Source organism: Helianthus annuus, chromosome 3 (assembly GCF_002127325.2).
Source record: "Helianthus annuus cultivar XRQ/B chromosome 3, HanXRQr2.0-SUNRISE, whole genome shotgun sequence".
Classification (NCBI taxonomy): domain Eukaryota; kingdom Viridiplantae; phylum Streptophyta; class Magnoliopsida; order Asterales; family Asteraceae; genus Helianthus; species Helianthus annuus.
Genome location: NC_035435.2, coordinates 4,140,754 through 4,162,138, shown reverse-complemented (window position 1 = coordinate 4,162,138; position 21,385 = coordinate 4,140,754). Strand labels below are relative to the sequence as shown.

Here is a 21,385-nt window from a genome sequence, read left to right as displayed (position 1 = left end):
AATCCTTCCAAGAAGCTTTTGGCTCGCAATTGAATATGAGCACCGCGTTTCACCCACAGACCGACGGGCAAAGCGAACGGACGATACAGACTTTGGAAGACATGCTGAGAGCGTGTGTTATGGATTTGGGCGGTAGCTGGGATAAACATTTGCCACTGGTCGAATTTTCATACAACAACAGCTACCACACCAGTATTGGTGTCGCGCCATTTGAAGCTTTATATGGACGCAAGTGCAGGTCACCGCTTTGTTGGTCTGACGCAGGTGATAGACAGTTGGTTGGTCTTGATGTGGTCTAGGAAACCACAGATAAGATTGCACAGATCCGAGATCGCATCAGTGCGGCTCGTGACCGTCAGAAAGCCTACGCAGATCGAAAAAGGAAACCTCTAGAGTTTGAGGTAGGTGATATGGTTTTGTTGAAAGTATCACCCTGGAAGGGTGTGGCACGCTTCGGGAAGCGTGGGAAGTTGAATCCGCGGTATATTGGTCCGTTCAGATTTTTGGAAAGAATTGGGCTAGTAGCATACAAGCTGGACTTACCTGCTGAACTGAATGGTGTTCGCGATACATTCCACGTATCCAATTTGAGGAAGAGTCCAACGCAAGATACCGTTGTCATTCCTACCGACGAAATTCATGTTGACGACACGCTCCACTTCGTTGAAGAACCCGTTGAGGTTACGGATTGGAAAGTGAACAAGACCCGCCGGAGCAGTTTCAAGCTCGTCAAGGTTCGTTGGAATGCCAGACATGGCCCTGAATACACCTGGGAGCGTGAGGACCGGATGAAAGAGAAATACCCCCACTTATTTCCCAAGAACCCTGCATCTAGAAGCAGAACTTAAAATTTCGGGACGAAATTTTTCTAATGGGGGGAGAATGTGACAACCCTCACTAAACCAGGTATCCATACGACTTAATTAATAATTAATTACTGCTTAATTACTGTGCTTACCTGAAATTGTGGACAAACTGCTATTTGATTACTGATACTTGTATATACCTGCATCATACTCTGTTTACTGTCACTACATTATTTACATGCTGAACCTTAGTGACAAACATGATGCGCAAAAGCACAGTAGCACTATGAACGGATAACCTATTGAATGTGCTGTCATAACTAGCACCAGGCAGATACTGCCTCTAAGGCCTGCATGAGCCAGAAATATTTTACTACACCAATAGTGAGTGTGGAGATACAAGGGTTGTAGAACTGCGTCTCTAGGAATAGGTTACAGTGACAGGATGTGCCTAAAACGTACTCTAAGTACAAAACTCAGCACTTTAACTAAAAATTCAGCACTTTAATTAACAATTCAGCTTTTAGCTAACTAATAAAGTGCCAAAACATGAGAAAGATATTACTAGACACTTTCCAAAGTGTCAGGAATAAGTTGTGTCACTAAAATTAATAATAACGACACTTTAAAGCTTTGTTAAACGCTTTAACGGATTACCATCCAACCGAACAATCGGACTATACCCGGAACATAAAAATATTGCCATTAACATTATTTATCTTTTTCTGAGCCAGTTAGGGTCCCTGAACACCCTAACACCCACTCTAATGCACAACACACTAGTAACCGGGTTAATCCCTAAACTAACTAAACTAACCTAACTATACACTAACTAAATAGTTGGAAATGAACCAAGACCCCCCCCCCTCTTAACCGAACTCGTCCCCTTGGGGGACTCCCTTGTACTATTTTGATTAAATTAATCTCTTTTGTCTAATATCTAAGAGACATGAAATCCTATGGTTAATTACATTAGGAATTGCCTATAAGTTCTAGCATATGCACACATGATCATTTCATCACAACTCACCACTCAAAACACTCTCCCTCTCTCTAAATAACTCACGGCCGAACACCCACACTTTCAACCATCCATCTTTCGATTTCCTTCATCCAATTCCAAGTTCATTCAAGTGCTAAGGATCGCATACGAGGAGGCTTGGTGCATTCGGAACTCGAAGGACCCTATCTCATTGCTTTTATCCACTCATTTTGCGTCTAGAATCTTCCCTAGCCTCGAGCTAGTAGTAAGTCACTATAATCACCCTCTCGAACTATTTTAAGGTGGTTAAAATGATATGTAATGGTTAAAACTCGTAAACATACAAGATGAAGTGTAAAAGTTTACTAAAAATGCTGGTAATGATGGTTAAAAGCTTGGATGTTGTGTAAATCTTGTAGTATTTGATTTGTGTAGTTATTTAGGCCCGATCTATGTTGTGGTAGCTCAGATCATCGTTTAACCCGGATTGGTCATGATCATGGATCATGACATAAAGCTTGTTTAAGTGTAACAAGGGTTAAGTGATGAAACTCTACCACACGCGAAACTTGAACTTGTGTAAAAACGATTTTACTTACGAAATAGTGTTTAAAACTAGTAGATCTACGGATCTACAAGCAGTATTCTCAAAGAACCAAGTATCAAAGAAATCATATTTTCTAAAGCCGGATCTTACATGATCAAGAATGATTTTTTTTAAACACACAAGTGTGTAAACACTTGTGTAACACTAAGTTTCGACAAAGAACTAGTTTTGTCAAATTGTACAATAAGTTGTAAAGATGGAATTTCTTTAAAAACGAGGTTTTTATGAAACCGGATTGATTTATATAAAGATCCACTAAAAGTAATGTGATTTACTTCATAGTTTTGAAAAACTACAAGTTCATGTAATTCTTGCGATTTACATAATTATTGACTAGTTTGTTGCTTTGAACGTTGTTTTGTTTGAATGAGAAAAATGGTTGGGTTGATTTATAAAAGAAAATGATACGCTTGAAAGCGTGGCCACCTCCCGTTACAGAGGAAACTCTGGCGAAATTTTCCCAAAAACCTAACACTTTAAAAAATTATTTTCACCCTACAAGTGTTAGAAATACTTTTTGACTTGTTTTCAAATTATAGATTTCGCCACGACTTTATTTACAAGATATCGGAGGCGGGATTTCGCAAAATAAAACTTGGTAAATATATATTTAATATATATTTTTCATAACGTCACTTTATATGTGTTTATGATTATTTTGTGAAGTATAGAAATATTATTTTTAGGGTAAAAATAATATTATCGAATGTTAACGAATCCAAAATAATACGAACGCCTCTACGATAAATATATAAGTTACACCGGTAATTATTATTACCACTCGATCGTTAAAACGTAACTTACGCATTTTTAAGAAAATATGACTGAACGCGTATTTTGTCAAGGTATTATTTTGGGAAAATTTTATGTAATAGAAAATATAATATTTTTGAAAAGAATATTTATATTTTGGAGTTAGAAATAAAATATATTTTAAGTGAGACTTAATAATATATTTCGAACGCACATGTATTAAATCCCCCATCCTTGGGAAGGAAAATGATTACCAAGTATTTACAAAATGTAAACACGAAATAGTTGTCTAACTATTTCCCAAAAACTTTAAACCATAAAGCTAAGGCACGGCCGTCCGTCTAATAGAGTTAGTGCGTGTAGGTCGTCGCACAGCTGCTTGATCAGGAGATATACTTGGTAGAGACGCACCACTGTGAGTTCATGTCCCCCTTTTCTCTTAACTGTTTTCAGTTTTATAAACTGCGGGGGTGAAATACATGTTACTATGATTACAAGTCCTTTATACATGGTATGGTTAGCGTAAGGAGGTTTACTACTTAGATCATGTGAGTGGGTAGGCGCAACTTGAGGCCATTAATCCTCAGGGTAGGACCGAGGGACAGGAGCGGTAGATCTATCTGGGTGTAGCGAGCCCAGCCCCAGGCCAAACAAGAAATGGACCTCGGGGTGACTTTGTGCCCAACGCATAAATCCGCTAGGTTTGAGTCTTCCTACTTGCACTTCACACATATCAATGGCCTTGCAAACCATTGGTGATCTCTTTTTCCTTATTTGCTACATACCAGGATTTTATACATACAAAGGTTTATTTACACACTTACACATGAACTCGCTCAACATTATTGTTGATTTTTCAACTTACATGTATTTCAGGGAATTAAAGGATCTGGCGCGGTATGACACGTTTTCCCGCTGCACTAGTTACGAGGTCATCTGGGTTTAGGGAATGTGACTCTTTCCTGGACAAGTCACAGTCCTTAAACTGTGTTTATGTTATGTCGAGGATTGAGAACAATGTTTTATGTTATTAGATTTTAATTCACGTTGCATGTGTCAACGTCTTCAGACAATGTTGTTGTATTTAGGTTTTAAAACTTAATTTAATGGATGATCTTGCATGGTTTTTATTTCATATAGCTTTGTTATGATTAAGCTATGGTATTAAGAAGTCACACCAAATTAACCACGCTTCTGCAAAGCCAGGGTGTGACAGCTTGGTATCAGAGCTCTTATCATAGCGAACTAGGATTCCTTCTCGAGTCTAGACTATGATCACTAGGGCTCTCACGAAAACATTTTTACTGCATACCACTTAAGTCCAGATCCAAAACGTTTTTATAAACAAAGTTGAGCACATTTTATTTGTTATTTATAGGCTCAGTCTGGGAGGCTGAGGCTCGGTCTGAGAGGCCGAGGCTCGGTCTAAGAGATCGAGGTAGATGGCTAGTGAGACTAGGAAGAGCAGTCTAAGAGGCTGGGAGAATTTGGCTAGCGAGACTAGGAGTACCAGTCTAGGAGACTGGGAGGCTAGTGGGACTAGGAGAATTATTTGATTGCTTACTTGGTGACTAATGTGTTTACCTGATTGTATGACTGATTATTTGTGCATATTTGTGTTTATGTTACAGACACATGGACTCGTCCGACACTGGTGATTCAGACACCACAGGCCCTAGACCTATAGTATCAGACGACCTAGAGTCTTCAGAGCGCGAGGTTCACACATCCGACGTTACTAGCACAGACGAGGATGACTTTCAGCCCTTTGCGTTACCTGATGGTGCTGATGAGCTCGCTGATGGCCCTTTGGCCGGGGACCTACCGCTTGTAGAGATCCCTGCTCCCATACCACTTGCTTCATATCCTGCTTACGATTTGCTTCTCGACGCCGACGTTGATAGCGACGTCGATCTGTTTAATGACGAGCCCTTAGAGGAGGATGTTCAGGGCGAGGCCCTTCTTGCTGCTGGTGATCTTTTGATGCTTGCAGATGCTCCCACTGAGGAGTCACCTGCACACTCACCGGTCCCAGACTCTTTCGAGTCTGTGGCCTCCGCACCTTCACACACTCAGAGTGCGCAACACTTTTCTCACGGTTCAGATCCAGATAGAGCATCCTCTGTTGCCCCTGCTCCTAGCTTTGCTTTCGACCACAATGGTGAGGAGGATTCCGATCCTGTTTTTCCCCCAGGATTCGACCCAGATCAGGATATAGAGTTTATACCTATGGATCAGCCTATGGAGGATCCGGTCGACCCAGTTGACCCAGTTGATCCCATCGACCCTGAGTTTGATTTTGAGATGGCCTTTGATGATCCCGAGCCTGTCATGGCCCCTGAGCAGGTAGCCGCTCTAGACCCTGCGTTTGAGCACGACCCAGTTCATGCTGGCGCACCCATTATTAAGCCTGTGATTGCTGACCCACCTATTGATGATCACCCTGTGGATGCTCCGTTGTTGGAGGGCGATCATGTCATTGCTGCTGATCATGTTGATCCCCCACTTATCGATGATGCACCTGTTGACCCTTTTGTTGCACCCCACCATGATCCTATGCCTGTTCAGTTTGACCGTGCACTTTTTGAGGCATAGATTGACCCACGAGATGAGCATGCACAGCACGGGTGGATTCCTGCTGATGACGAGGTTCCACCTATTCCCCCTCAGATCACTGATACTCGTCACGTTGATACCTCTTTTACATTCCCTCAGTTTACACCTCCAGCCCGACCTGGAGAGGGTTCTTCGGCTCACCCTTTTGGACATGTACCAGTATCTATCCCAGCTATACCACCGTCTTCTACTACTTTTTCCCCTGTTCCACCATTTCCTGTATCACCTTTTGATCCAGCCAGTGAGCCATTCCTTTGGTCGTCACCACCTGTTATGCCACCGACCGACCCCTACCATCCTTTCCATATGGGGTATTCCATTGAGGACGTTTTGATGTCATTTGTCGCCCAGCACGAGGCACACACGCGGCGCATTCAGGAACTTGAGAGAGCTCAGCCGCCGACATGTCAGTGCCAGGGTCAGACCCACCCTGCTCCTTTGCAGCACCCTCGACCTGCACTACCAGATTATGCTGCACGCCTTCTCGCATTAGAGCAGCAGGTTGCTTCTTTCTTGCGTACCCAGAGAGCCATGGAGGAGGACTGGCTCCAGTTGCGTCGTTTGTTCTACACCCACTTTCCCCCTCCTCCACCGCCATCAGTGTAGAGCTCTTCAGTACCGTATGGGTAGACGTTGGTGAGAAGACGACGATTGCTTTTGACTGCACAACATTTTTGGAGACCACCTGCTGATTCTGACTTTTGTTGATCATGTATATGGGATGTATTAACACTGATTTGATATAGTTTTTGGACTAGGGTGATGTAGCCCTTGGTCGACTGATGTTGTATGACACTATGATGTACTTGTACACTTACTATGTGGTCTCGATATATGGCAATCGCAGTATTCTTATCATATTTGATGCTTGATTTGGTTATTTATATTTTATAACATGGGATGTTGTGTGAATGATATAATTGAAACATGAGATGCTATGTGATTGGTCTATTTATAACATGAGATGTTATGTGCTATTACTATTATTATATACGTACGCTTTATTATGGCCTGACCAACGTGAACACACCTTTTAGAAGATGCCGAGACGTCAAACGCCGATGCCTACCAATGAGGCAGAACTCCAGCAAATCATCGCTGCTGCCATCGCGCAATACGCCGCCTCTCAAGGAGGGACTAGTGGAAGTAACTCTGGCAATACTGGCAACAACAATCCACCTCATGGGTGCACCTACAAGCAGTTTCTAGACTGCAAGCCTGTCAACTTTGATGGCACTGGAGGTGTTGTCGCCTTTGTTCGTTGGGCTGAGAAAACTGAATCTGTTCTTCGCATGAGCAAATGTGCACCAGACCAGCAAGTCACCTATATCTCTGGGCTATTCTTGGATGGAGCCCTATCTTGGTGGAATTTGCAAGTGCAGACTCTTGGAGAAGCTGCTGCCTACGCACTGACATGGACCGAACTGAAGGAACTTATGCGCAAAAAGTACTGCTCTCGTGCGGAAATCTAAGAAAAACTGAGTTCTGGCATTTGAAAATGGAAGGTCCAAAGATCGCAGAATACGTTCAGAGGTTTCATGACTTATCGCATGTGGTACCCTATATGGTCACTCCAGAATTCAAGCGAATTGAACGCTTCATTTGGGGTTTAGCTCCCCAAATCATAAGCATGGTGACCTCCTCCAAGCCTGCAACTATTACTGAGGCGATTGATCTGAGCGTGGCTCTCACTGAGGAGGCTATTCGCCTGAACAAGTTTGATGAGATCGAGGCAAAGAAGAAAGAGACTCACGTCGAGTCATCAGGAGGTAACAAGCGGAAGTTCTCGAACTTCAAGCAAGGCACCAGCGGGGTGGTTAAGAAAGGAGAATCAAGCATGCCAGCTCAGGTTACAGCTGGTAGTGGAAAGAAAGGAAAAGGATATATGGGCACCCAACCCAAGTGTAATACCTGCCAACGACACCATTCTGGGCATTGTACTGTGAAAGTATGTGAAGCATGTGGAAAACCTGGCCACTTGAAGGATTCTTGTTGGGCCACTGTTGGCTAGGGAGGCCAGGGAGGATTCGGAAACAGAAATAATAACCAGGGTGGGAATGGAAATCGCCCACAAGGAAACAATGGAGGTAATGGAAATCGAGGCAACAATGCTAATCAAGCGGGCGCTGTGAATCGTAACCAGAGGAATAATCAAGCTGGGAATGGAGGTGGGAACGGGCAAAGACCCGGATGCTTCAACTGTGGTGATCTTGGGCACTACAAGAGGAACTGCCCAGAGTTAAACCAAGCCCGTGGAAGAGTGTTTAATATCGAATCGAGGGAAGCGCGCCAGGATCCCAATGTCGTTACTGGTACGTTCCCTGTAAACCAACGCTATGCATCTGTTTTATTTCATACTGGCGCCGATTATAGCTTCGTGTCGTTAGAGTTTAAGAATATGCTTGGTTTAGCCGGTAGTAAATTAGATATTCCGTACTCAATCGAATTGGCTAATGGAAAGTTGGTAGAAGCCGGTGAAGTTATCAGAGGCTATGTGATCGAATTGGGAGAGCGTGAGTTTGCTCTGGATCTACTACCAGTCCAGTTGGGAAGCTTTGACGTGGTGGTAGGAATGGATTGGTTATCAGGCAACAAGGCAGAAATAGTTTGTCATGAGAAGGTCGTTCGTATCCCAACCGAAGATGGCGAAACAATTGTGGTTCACGGAGAGAAGCGTGATACGCCGTTAAGAATTATCAGCTGCCTTAAAGCGCGAAAGTGTTTGCAGAAGGGATGTGCTGCCTTCCTGGCGCACATTATAGATAAGAAAGCTGAAGAACCAAAGATCGAAGACATCCCTGTCGTGAGGGAATATCCAGAAGTCTTCCCAGAGGACTTGCCTGGACTGCCACCTCAGAGGCAAGTAGAGTTTCACAACGATTTAGTCCCAGGCGCCGCGCCTGTGGCTAAGGCACCCTATAGACTTGCTCCGTCTGAGATGCAAGAACTGTCGACACAACTTCAAGAGTTGTTAGACAAGGGATTTATCCGACCAAGCTTCTCGCCTTGGGGAGCTCCGGTCCTGTTTGTCAAGAAGAAGGGCGGTAGTTTCCGTATGTGCATTGACTACCGAGAGTTGAACAAGCTGACGATCAAGAATAGATACCCTCTACCAAGGATTGATGATCTGTTTGACCAACTGCAAGGTTTAAGCTTTTATTCAAAGATCGATCTTCGATCTGGATACCATCAGTTAAGGATACAAGAGGAGAGTATCCCGAAGACAGCCTTCAGAACTCGATACGGACACTACGAGTTCCTAGTTATGCAGTTTGGGTTGATAAACGCACCAGCAGTCTTCATGGATTTGATGAATAGAGTTTGCAAGCCCTACTTGGATAAGTTCGTGATTGTGTTCATCGATGATATCTTGATTTATTCAAAGACGAAAGCTGAGCACGAACAGCATTTAAGAGCCATTTTGGAATTGCTAAAGAAGGAACAGCTGTATGCCAAGTTCTCTAAGTGCGAGTTTTGGCTACGAGAAGTCCAGTTCCTTGGACACGTGGTGAATGGAGATGGAATCCACGTGGATCCCACCAAGATCGAAGCGATTAAGAATTGGGAAACGCCAAAGACGCCAACCGAGATTCGACAATTCTTGGGTTTAGCTGGCTATTATCGGAGATTCATTGAGGATTTTTCAAAAATCGCTCAACCATTGACGCTCCTCATGCAGAAAGATAAGAAGTTTGATGGGGGAATCAAACAGGAGGAAGCATTCCAGATATTGAAAGATAAGCTCTGCAATGCGCCAATCTTAGCACTCCCAGAAGGTACAGATGATTTCGTGGTATACTGTGACGCCTCACGCCAAGGTTTGGGTTGCATGTTGATGCAACGCCAAAAGGTTATTGCTTACGCATCGCGTCAATTGAAAGTGCACGAAAAGAACTATACCACACATGATTTGGAACTTGGCGCAGTGGTTTTTACTTTAAAGATCTGGAGACACTACCTATATGGTACGAAGTGTACGATCTTCACAGATCATAAGAGCCTACAACATATATTCAATCAGAAGGAGTTGAATATGAGACAAAGACGATGGGTTGAGTTGTTAAATGATTATGACTGCGAGATAAAGTATCATCCAGGGAAGGCGAATGTGGTCCCCGATGCCCTAAGTCGAAAGGAGAGGATCAAGCCCATAAGGGTTAGGGCTTTAGAGATGATTATCCAAACCGATCTTTCCTTGCGCATTCGTGTCGCGCAAAAAGAAGCTCTTAAGGAAAGAAACCTTGAAGAGGAATATCTCCGTGGGATGGAGAAGCAATTAGTGCCAAACGAGGAAGGAATGTTATGTTTTGAGAAAAGGATTTGGGTTCCTTTGTTTGGAGGTTTGAGGAAAGTTATCTTTGATGAAGCTCACAAATCGCGGTACTCTATCCATCCAGGAGCGGATAAGATGTACCAAGGTCTTAAAGATTATTATTGGTGGCCTAGGATGAAAGGCGATGTTGCTGTTTATGTGAGCAAGTGTTTAACATGCGCTAAGGTGAAAGCGGAATACCAGAAGCCTTCGGGACTTCTGCAACAACCAGAAATTCCCAAGTGGAAGTGGGAACAAATCTCAATGGATTTTATTACAAAGTTGCCAAGAACGCCAAGAGGCCATGACACTATTTGGGTAATAGTGGACCGATTAACGAAGTCAGCGCACTTCTTACCTATCAGAGAGAAGGATAATACGAGCAAGTTGGCCGAAATTTACATGAGAGAAATTGTTACACGCCATGGAGTACCTCTCTCGATCATCTCTGACAGAGATGGAAGGTTCGTATCAAGGATTTGGCAATCCTTCCAAGAAGCTTTTGGCTCGCAATTGAATATGAGCACCGCGTTTCACCCACAGACCGACGGGCAAAGCGAACGGACGATACAGACTTTGGAAGACATGCTGAGAGCGTGTGTTATGGATTTGGGCGGTAGCTGGGATAAACATTTGCCACTGGTCGAATTTTCATACAACAACAGCTACCACACCAGTATTGGTGCCGCGCCATTTGAAGCTTTATATGGACGCAAGTGCAGGTCACCGCTTTGTTGGTCTGACGCAGGTGATAGACAGTTGGTTGGTCCTGATGTGGTCCAGGAAACCACAGATAAGATTGCACAGATCCGAGATCGCATCAGTGCGGCTCGTGACCGTCAGAAAGCCTACGCAGATCGAAAAAGGAAACCTCTAGAGTTTGAGGTAGGTGATATGGTTTTGTTGAAAGTATCACCCTGGAAGGGTGTGGCACGCTTCAGGAAGCGTGGGAAGTTGAATCCGCGGTATATTGGTCCGTTCAGAATTTTGGAAAGAATTGGGCTAGTAGCATACAAGCTGGACTTACCTGTGAACTTAATGGTGTTCGCGATACATTCCACGTCTCCAATTTGAGGAAGAGTCCAACGCAAGATACCGTTGTCATTCCTACCGACGAAATTCATGCTGACGACACGCTCCACTTCGTTGAAGAACCCGTTGAGGTTACGGATTGGAAAGTGAACAAGACCCGCCGGAGCAGTTTCAAGCTCGTCAAGGTTCGTTGGAATGCCAGACATGGTCCTGAATACACCTGGGAGCGTGAGGACCGGATGAAAGAGAAATACCCCCACTTATTTCCCAAGAACCTTGCATCTAGAAGCAGAACTTAAAATTTCGGGACGAAATTTTTCTAACGGGGGGAGAATGTGACAACCCTCACTAAACTAGGTATCCGTACGACTTAATTAATAATTAATTACTGCTTAATTATTGTGCTTACCTGAAATTGTGGACAAACTGCTATTTGATTACTGATACTTGTACATACCTGCATCATACTCTGTTTACTGTCACTACATTATTTACATGCTGAACCTTAGTGACAAACATGATGCGCAAAAGCACAGTAGCACTATGAACGGATAACCTATTGAACGTGCTGTCATAACTAGCACCAGGCAGATACTGCCTCTAAGGCCTGCATGAGCCAGAAATATTTTACTACACCAATAGTGAGTGTGGAGATACAAGGGTTGTAGAACTGCGTCTCTAGGAATAGGTTACAGTGACAGGATGTGCCTAAAACTTACTCTAAGTACAAAACTCAGCACCTTAACTAAAAATTCAGCACTTTAATTAACAATTCAGCTTTTAGCTAACTAATAAAGTGCCAAAACATGAGAAAGATATTACTAGACACTTTCCAAAGTGTCAGGAATAAGTTGTGTCACTAAAATTAATAATAACGACACTTTAAAGCTTTGTTAAACGCTTTAACGGATTACCATCCAACCGAACAATCGGACTATACCCGGAACATAAAAATATTGCCATTAACATTATTTATCTTTTTCTGAGCCAGTTAGGGTCCCTGAACACCCTAACACCCACTGTAATGCACAACACACTAGTAACCGGGTTAATCCGTAAACTAACTAAACTAACCTAACTATACACTAACTAAATAGTTGGAAATGAACCAAGACCCCCCCCCCCTCTTAACCGAACTCGTCCCCTTGGAGGACTCCCTTGTACTATTTTGATTAAACTAATCTCTTTTGTCTAATATCTAAGAGACATGAAATCCTATGGTTAATTACATTAGGAATTGCCTATAAGTTCTAGCATATGCACACATGATCATTTCATCACAACTCACCACTCAAAACACTCTCCCTCTCTCTAAATAACTCACGGCCGAACACCCACACTTTCAACCATCCATCTTTCGATTTCCTTCATCCAATTCCAAGTTCATTCAAGTGCTAAGGATCGCATACGAGGAGGCTTGGTGCATTCGGATCTCGAAGGACCCCATCTCATTGCTTTTATCCACTCATTTTGCGTCTAGAATCTTCCCTAGCCTCGAGCTAGTAGTAAGTCACTATAATCACCCTCTCGAACTATTTTAAGGTGGTTAAAATGATATGTAACGGTTAAAACTCGTAAACATACAAGATGAAGTGTAAAAGTTTACTAAAAATGCTAGTAATGATGGTTAAAAGCTTGGATGTTGTGTAAATATTGTAGTATTTGATTTGTGTAGTTATTTAGGCCCGATCTATGTTGTGGTAGCTCGGATCATCGTTTAACCCGGATTGGTCATGATCATGGATCATGACATAAAGCTTGTTTAAGTGTAACAAGGGTTAAGTGATGAAACTCTACCACACGCGAAACTTGAACTTGTGTAAAAACGATTTTACTTACGAAATAGTGTTTAAAACTAGTAGATCTACGGATCTACAAGCGGTATTCTCAAAGAACCAAGTATCAAAGAAATCATATTTTCTAAAGCCGGATCTTACATGATCAAGAATGATTTTTTTTAAACATACAAGTGTGTAAACACTTGTGTAACACTAAGTTTCGACAAAGAACTAGTTTTGTCAAATTGTACAATAAGTTGTAAAGATGGAATTTCTTTAAAAACGAGGTTTTTATGAAACCGGATTGATTTATATAAAGATCCACTAAAAGTAATGTGATTTACTTCATAGTTTTGAAAAACTACAAGTTCATGTAATTCTTGCGATTTACATAATTATTGACTAGTTTGTTGCTTTGAACGTTGTTTTGTTTGAATGAGAAAAATGGTTGGGTTGATTTATAAAAGAAAATGATACGCTTGAAAGCGTGGCCACCTCCCGTTACAGAGGAAACTCTGGCGAAATTTTCCCAAAAACCTAACACTTAAAAAAATTATTTTCACTACAAGTGTTAGAAATACTTTTCGACTTGTTTTCAAATTATAGATTTCGCCATGACTTTATTTACAAGATATCGGAGGTGGGATTTCGCAAATAAAACTTGGTAAATATATATTTAATATATATTTTTCATAACGTCACTTGATATGTGTTTATGATTATTTTGTGAAGTATACAAATATTATTTTTAGGGTAAAAATAATATTATCGAATGTTAACGAATCCAAAATAATACGAACGCCTCTACGATAAATATATAAGTTACACCGGTAATTATTATTACCACTCGATAGTTAAAACGTAACTTACGCATTTTTAAGAAAATATGACTGAACGCGTATTTTGTCAAGGTATTATTTTGGGAAAATTTTATGTAATAGAAAATATAATATTTTTGAGAAGAATATTTATATTTTGGAGTTAGAAATAAAATATATTTTAAGTGAGACTTAATAATATATTTCGAATGCACATGTATTAAATCCCCCATCCTTGGGAAGGAAAATGATTACCAAGTATTTACAAAATGTAAACACGAAATAGTTGTCTAACTATTTCCCAAAAACTTTAAACCATAAAGCTAAGGCACGGCCGTCCGTCTAATAGAGTTAGTACGTGTAGGTCGTCGCACAACTGCTTGATCAGGAGATATACTTGGTAGAGACGCACCACTGTGAGTTCATGTCCCCCTTTTCTCTTAACTGTTTTCAGTTTTATAAACTGCGGGGGTGAAATACATGTTACTATGATTACAAGTACTTTATACATGGTATGGTTAGCGTAAGGAGGTTTACTACTTAGATCATGTGAGTGGGTAGGCGCAACTTGAGGCCATTAATCCTCAGGGTAGGACCGAGGGACAGGAGCGGTAGATCTATCTGGGTGTAGCGAGCCCAGCCCCAGGCCAAACAAGAAACGGGCCTCGGGGTGACTTTGTGCCGAACGCATAAATCCGCTAGGTTTGAGTCTTCCTACTTGCACTTCACACATATCAATGGCCTTGCAAACCATTGGTGATCTCTTTTTCCTTATTTGCTACATACCAGGATTTTATACATACAAAGGTTTATTTACACACTTACACATGAACTCGCTCAACATTATTGTTGATTTTTCAACTTACATGTATTTCAGGGAATTAAAGGATCTGGAGCGGTATGACACGTTTTCCCGCTGCACTAGTTACGAGGTCATCCGGGTTTAGGGAATGTGACTCTTTCCTGGACAAGTCACAGTCCTTAAACTGTGTTTATGTTATGTCGATGTTTGAGAACAATGTTTTATGTTATTAGATTTTAATTCACGTTGCATGTGTCAACGTCTTCAGACAATGTTGTTGTATTTAGGTTTTAAAACTTAATTTAATGGATGATCTTGCATGGTTTTTATTTCATATAGCTTTGTTATGATTAAGCTATGGTATTAAGAAGTCACACCAAATTAACCATGCTTCCGCAAAGCCAGGGTGTGACAAGAAAGGGGTGTGACATAAACTTACCTAAACTAGAAGGTGTACAGCTGGCATAAGGCTCCTTGGGTAGACCAATCTGCCTATATAAGAAAAGTCTTATCCCATCCAAAGGTTAGACCATTCACTTACTCTTTTACTCTAAACTCTTATCCTTTCTTTTGCTAAGACTCTCAAAGAACAATTCGCTGATTCTCACGCCGGAGTCCAAACGCGGGAGGCCCCCAATTGCGTTAAGGCTAACGGTGTTCTTTGGTTGCAGATTCTGATCAAGGAGCTGTCTTCTGGAGTGGATCCTGGACCTTCCCCCTACCATACTCTTGTTGTTACAACGTTTCTATGTCTATTTTTTCCCATTTAACGGCCCCGCAGCAACGCTCGAGTATATGCTAGATTGAATTGTTTATTCTTTTCTATGTTTTAATTTGCGGGCTAATTTTGCACGTTAATGATACCGTCACAACACGCGGGTCATACATACTAGTTATTATTAATTAATTAACAAAACAAGGAGAGATAAGCTAATATCAATCATCAGTACAAGGAATAATAAAAGGTACAACCTTCTTATTCAAATATATAAGCAAACAGAACAAGACTGCAATTCTTATGACAAGATAAAAACAAGCTTAATTTATGTATGTATGTATGTATGTATGTATGTATGTATATAAGATGCATATTTATTTGTAACATCGACACTACAAACATGTGGAATTATTTATTTATTTATTACTATTGTAGTTTTTATTAATTAAGTAGATAGTGAAGCTTCAACATCTTGTTGGTCTGCAGTTTTCTTCTTGGCTGCAACATCTTCACGGGTGAATTCTGCTTCGTACACAGGAGAAGTGCCTGTCTCAATTTGTGATGTCACCATCATTCCCAACTTAATAGAAACATGTTGTCGGCTATCAACATCCTCCATCTTCTGGTAGATCTTCTCAGGGGAATCAACCTTTCCCTCATCAAAGACGTCGCAGTAGGCCTGAACACAACATATATGCAAATTTAAGTTGTTAAACTGAGTATTAACAAAGGAGGTCAAATGAACAAAAGATGATATGGTTACCTGATTGTTATAGCTCACTTGGCTCCACGGGACTGACCAAGCAATTAGTGGGTTGTAGACTATTGTATCATTAACCCTGACGCGATATACCACAAACCCAACAGAGCCAGAAGCCACAACATGTTTTTTGGTATGAAAAAACGCACCCCACTGGCCGTTCTGAACCCTTGTGGGATACGGGCCCTCGATCTGCCCATACGACGAGTTTTCTTGAGTAAAAGTCAAGGTCTCACCCGTAGCATTATAAAAGATACCTAGTGTGGAAACTCCATTCCCCCAGTTTGCTTTTAGTCGCCTAACATAGGCTAGCGCCTCATCATGCTTTCCATCTACGTTTGGATTGTTTAAAGCCTCGAGTGCTCTCTCCGTCCTAGTTCCCTCTGTCACAGCCTTGCCGAACACATTGGTAGCCATTACTACTCGAACCTCCTTCTGGCTCGTTACACAAACTAAGATTGAGAGAGTGATGTATGGGGTTATATGTTTTGCTTCATCAACTTAGGCTCTATTTATAGCCCATGCATATACCTTTCTCAAGTATTAAAGTAAGAAAAATGTGACTAAATGTTTGACGCCTACACATTTGTCTCTTTTAGGCTCTGAAGAAACACTGGTTAAATGACCGGAGTCAGATAAACCAGGGGGTTAGGTTCTGCATAAAAGGGTTGGTTTCTTCTCGTTCGATTCAGGGGGACAAACCTTCTCCTCTTCTCGATAACTGCAAAACAGACACCGTCAGACTCGCCACGGGTAGAATGGGGGTTCTCTGCGTGACCACCCTCCAGCGTGAGAATAAGTATCGGTATATGAAGAAGAAGAAGTATAAGTGAAGTGAATGTAACTTGAAGATTATACCTGAATTATTCTTCTATTTATAGCCGAAGTTTGGGCGGGAAAACCTGTTATTGAAATGTTGACGGAAAATGCTAACTCCGTAAGCGGTTATTTTTCCATCCGTTAATCTCTTCATCGAGTGTGAGAGCACACGGATCGCGATCTATATCAACGGCTGGGGTATTGCCACGTGGAAAGTGGGCAAGTGGAGATTTCTCTTTAATTCTATGCCATCATTGTGACTTCAAGGGAGCCTGGGATGATAACACGTGGCCAGACGGTTATAACCGTCTGGTGGTGCACGATTGAGTCTTCTAGAAGATTATTGCCGTAATCCAGTGTGACTCCTTATCGTGTGGTATCAGTGAAGTAAATAATATCCAAGTCTGGGTATTATTTAAGCGGGAGTGCTTACTGGTATTTTTATCCCTGTTTGCTATGGAGAGAGGCGCAAGGATTCATTAGTTTCCTTTTGGCGCGCAGGTGTTGCTTGTTGTTTTTCTTCTAGGTTCTCTCTGTAGGACACTTGTCGCGGCCGCGCAAAACCTAAACAGGGTTAGAATATGAAGTTGTGGTATGGTCTCAAGTACTTGAAGCGAGATTCTTTAAGACCTTACCCCTTCAGGCTCTATTTATCACCCATGCGTATACCTTTCTCAAGTATTAAAGTAAGAAAAACATGACTAAATGTTTGACGCCTACACATTTGTATCTTTCAATAATTATATACATTTTCTCTTCATATATGTATCTAGTAGGGATAAGTATTGAGTGGTGATGTTAGGTTTATGATATACTAAATAGGGGATGGCTACACGTACCACTTGAGTTTTCGACACTAAATCGATTTATTTTTTGGGATAACTAGTAAAAGGCCCGCTCGCGTTGCGGCGCGAGAACATCACAAACATCGAATAGATTTGTTCAAGTGTTAGGTGATACAACTCTCTTAGACGTGTGTAAAAATAGTTAAGAACATAAATGTTAATAGAATAATACTAGATTATTATGAAATATATATGATTTTTTTTATGTAAATAACCTCTTAGGTGTGTGTAAAAAACTTAACCCAACTATAAAACTCAGTATCCCGAAATAAAAAAAAAAAAAAAAAAAAAACTAAACTAAGAGGTTGTTTGTTTACGTCTTAGTGACACTCTTAATGGTTTAGACCTCTTATTGATTCAACACTTAATAGTTCAGGCTGTTTGTTTCGCGAGCAGATGTCTAAATAGCTATGACATTTGCCTTTGAATGGTTAAGTATTATACTGAGTCTGAATGGTTAAGACCTCTAATCTGAATTAGACAGACATTTGCATCTGAACGGTTAAGTATTATACTGGCTCTTAGTGGTTCAGCACTTTAATGGTTTAGACCTCTTAGTGGTTAAACACTTAACCATTTAAAAGTTGCCAAACAGCCCCTAAAGATTAAAACATTTTTAATTTTCATATTTTGTTTTTTTTTTCTGTTATGCAACAAGGATTTATTTGCTATAAATTGTAAACTACATTATAGTTTTCATTTTTATGGTATGTAAAATATTAACCTTTCAAGGGGTTTATTTTTTTAACCTTCTTGAAACTCATTTCCTAAGCGCAAAGTGTGTTTTATCCGATTCTACTCGTTACTCCTTAGTAGGGTATTGGTGTATTTAAGTATTGTAGTTGGCTCTTTGGGTAACTTTTACACTAGTAATCAACTCAACATCAATATTTTATTTACCAAATTTCACTCCTTTTACAATTTTACTATTAATAGTTTTTTTACTTTTAACCACTATACTTTTCATCATTTATAAATTTGTCACAAAACATTTCATTTTTAACCTCAACGTTTTTCAACTTTCAACTTTGGTCCCCTAAACTTTTCATTTTTTACAAATTTTTCATTCTACGTTTCAATCTAAATTTTGAGAGTTAACACCCTCAGTGTGCGTGTTTAGTTCAATGTTTCTATGTCTATCTTTCCCATTTAACAGCCCCGTGACAACGCTCGAGTACGTCCTAGGTTGAATTGTTTATTCTTTTCTATGTTTTAATTTGCAGGCTAATTTTTGCACGTTAATGATCCTGTCACAACACGCGGATCATAAGTACTAGTTATTATTAATTAATTAACAAAACAAGGAGTAAGTTAATGCCAATTATCAGTACAAGGAATAATAAAAGGTACCTCCTTATTCAAATAATAAGCAAACAGAACAAGACTACATTTCTTATGTATATAAGGTGCATATTTATTTGTAACATCGACGCCACAAACACGTGGAATTATTTATTTATTTATTTATTTATTACTATTGCAGTTTTTATTAATTAAGTAGATGGTGAAGCTTCAACATCTTGTTGGTCTGCAATTTTCTTCTTGGCTGCAACATCTTCACGGGTGAATTCTGCTTCGTACACAGGAGAAGTGCCCGTCTCAATTTGTGATGTCACCATCATTCCTAACTTAATAGAAACATATTGTCGGCTATCAACATCCTCCATCTTCTGGTAGATCTTCTCAGGGGAATCAACCTTTCCCTCATCAAAGACGTCGCAGTAGGCCTGAACACAACATATATGCAAATTTAAGTCGTTAAACTGAAAACTAACAAAGGAGGTCAAATGAACAAAAAGACGATATGGTTACCTGATTGTTATAGCTCACTTGGCTCCACGGGACTGACCAAGCAATTAGCGGGTTGCAGACCGTTGTATCACTGACCCTGACACGATATACCACAAACCCAACAGAGCCAGAAGCCACAACAGGTTTTTTGGTATGAAAAAACGCACCCCACTGGCCGTTCTGAACCCTGGTGGGATACGGACCCTCGATCTGCCCATACGACGAGTTTTCTTGAGTAAAAGTCAAGGTCTCACCCGTAGCGTTATAAAAGATACCTAGTGTGGAAACTCCATTCCCCCAGTTTGCTTTTAGTTGCCTAACATAGGCTAGCGCCACATCACGCTTTCCATCTACGTTTGGATTGTTTAAAGCCTCGAGTGCTCTCTCCGTCCTAGTTCCCTCTGTCACAGGCTTGCCGAACACATTGGTAGCCATTCTTACTCGTACCGTTACACAAACTAAGATTGAGTGAGTGATGTATGAGGTTATATGTTTTGCTTCATCAACTTAGGCTCTATTTATAGCCCATGCCATGCATATACCTTTCTCAAGTATTAAAGTAAGAAAAAATGTGGCTAAATGTTTGACACCTATACATTTGTCTCTTTTAGGCTCTATTTATTACCCATGCATGTACCTAATTTCTCAAGTATTAAAGTAAGAAAAATGTGACTAAATGTTTGACGCCTACACATTTGTCTCTTTCAATAATTATATACATTTTCTCTTCATATCTATATCTAGTAGGGATAAGTATTGAGTGGTGATGTTAGATCTGTTAGAAGAAACTGAATTTGCACATAGATATCGTTTTAGTCTTTACTCTAAGTTCAATAATAATGATTGATTGGATCCTCTTCGAATGCTTAAGAATTAATCGGGGAAGCAAGATCTATACCCTCGATGGACGGAAGATTGAATTGATGGATCTTTAGATTTGTTAACAGACATAAGGTGCACGTATGAGTTGTAAGTAGAAGTGGATTAAGATTACTAGATGTTCTAAAAATAGTTATTTAAAAAAAACATGGAAGAGATTCCATTAACTTCTCAGCTTGATTGATTCAAAACAGTTACGAACATAAATGTTAATAGAATCATAGTAGATTATTATGAAATTTATGTGATTTTTTTTTATGTAGATAACCTCTTAGGCGTGTGTAAAAAACTTAACCCAACTATAAAACTCAGTATCCCGAAATAGAAAAACTAAACTAAGAGGTTGTTTGTTTACGTCTTAATGAGGCTCTTAATAGACCTCCTGATTCAGCACTTAATGGTTCAGTCTGTTGTTTCGCGAGCAATGGTTAAGACCTCTAATCTGAATTGGACAGACATTTGCCTCTGATGGGTTAAGTATTATACTGATTCTTAGTAGTTCAGCACTTAATGGTTTAAACCTCTTAGTGGTTAAACATTTAGCTATTTAGAAGTTGCCAAACAACCCCTAAGGATTAAAACATTTTAAATTTTCATATTTTGTTTTTTTTTTCTGTTATGCAACAAGGATTTATTTGCTATAAATTGTAAACTACATTATAATTTTCATTTTTATGGTATGTAAAATATTAACCTTTAAAGGGGTTTATTTTTATAACCTTCTTGAAACTCATTTCCTAAGCGCAAACTGTGTTTTTATCTGATTCTACTCGTTAGTAGGGTATTGGTGTATTTAAGCGTTGTAGTTGGCTCTTTGGGTAACTTTTACACTAGTAATCAACTCAACATCAATATTTTATTTACCAAATTTCACTCCTTTTACAATTTTACTATTGATAGTTTTTTTACTTTTAACCACTATACTTTTCATCATTTATAAATTTGTCACAAAACATTTCATTTTTAACCTCAACTCTTTTCAACTTTCAACTTTGGTCCCCTACACTTTTCATTTTTTACAAATTTTTCATTCTACATTTCAATCTAAATTTTGAGAGTTAACACCC

At 40.2% G+C, this 21,385-nt stretch overlaps 1 protein-coding gene across 2 annotated transcripts; it reads right to left on the bottom strand.

Annotated features, from left to right (window-relative positions):
• Window positions 1-15,639: 15,639 nt before the first annotated feature.
• Window positions 15,640-19,937, bottom strand: LOC110928505 (23 kDa jasmonate-induced protein-like). Of its 2 annotated transcripts, XM_022171091.2 has the most exons (3): window positions 19,831-19,937; window positions 15,988-16,357; window positions 15,640-15,903 (listed from the first exon to the last, which is right to left on the bottom strand). In XM_022171091.2, exons 1-3 carry the CDS (start codon window positions 19,872-19,874, stop codon window positions 15,670-15,672), a joined length of 648 nt encoding a protein of 215 aa, XP_022026783.2. In that variant the 5' UTR covers window positions 19,875-19,937; the 3' UTR covers window positions 15,640-15,669. The 2 variants fall into 2 exon arrangements, with proteins under 2 accessions (XP_022026783.2, XP_022027208.1); XM_022171516.2 differs by lacking the exons at window positions 15,640-15,903; window positions 15,988-16,357 and adding an exon at window positions 18,986-19,375 and having other exon boundaries at window positions 19,461-19,935.
• Window positions 19,938-21,385: the final 1,448 nt, after the last annotated feature.

Bases quoted from the DNA above. Each gene is read 5' to 3' on its own strand.
- LOC110928505 (XM_022171091.2), bottom strand. From the start codon at position 19,874: ATGGCTACCAATGTGTTCGGCAAGCCTGTGACAGAGGGAACTAG. The intron at 16,358-19,830 runs GACGGAGAGAGC...AGAGGGAACTAG, and splicing joins CCTGTGACAGAGGGAACTAG to GACGGAGAGAGCACTCGAGG. The intron at 15,904-15,987 runs GTAACCATATCA...TGTTGTGTTCAG, and splicing joins AAGTGAGCTATAACAATCAG to GCCTACTGCGACGTCTTTGA.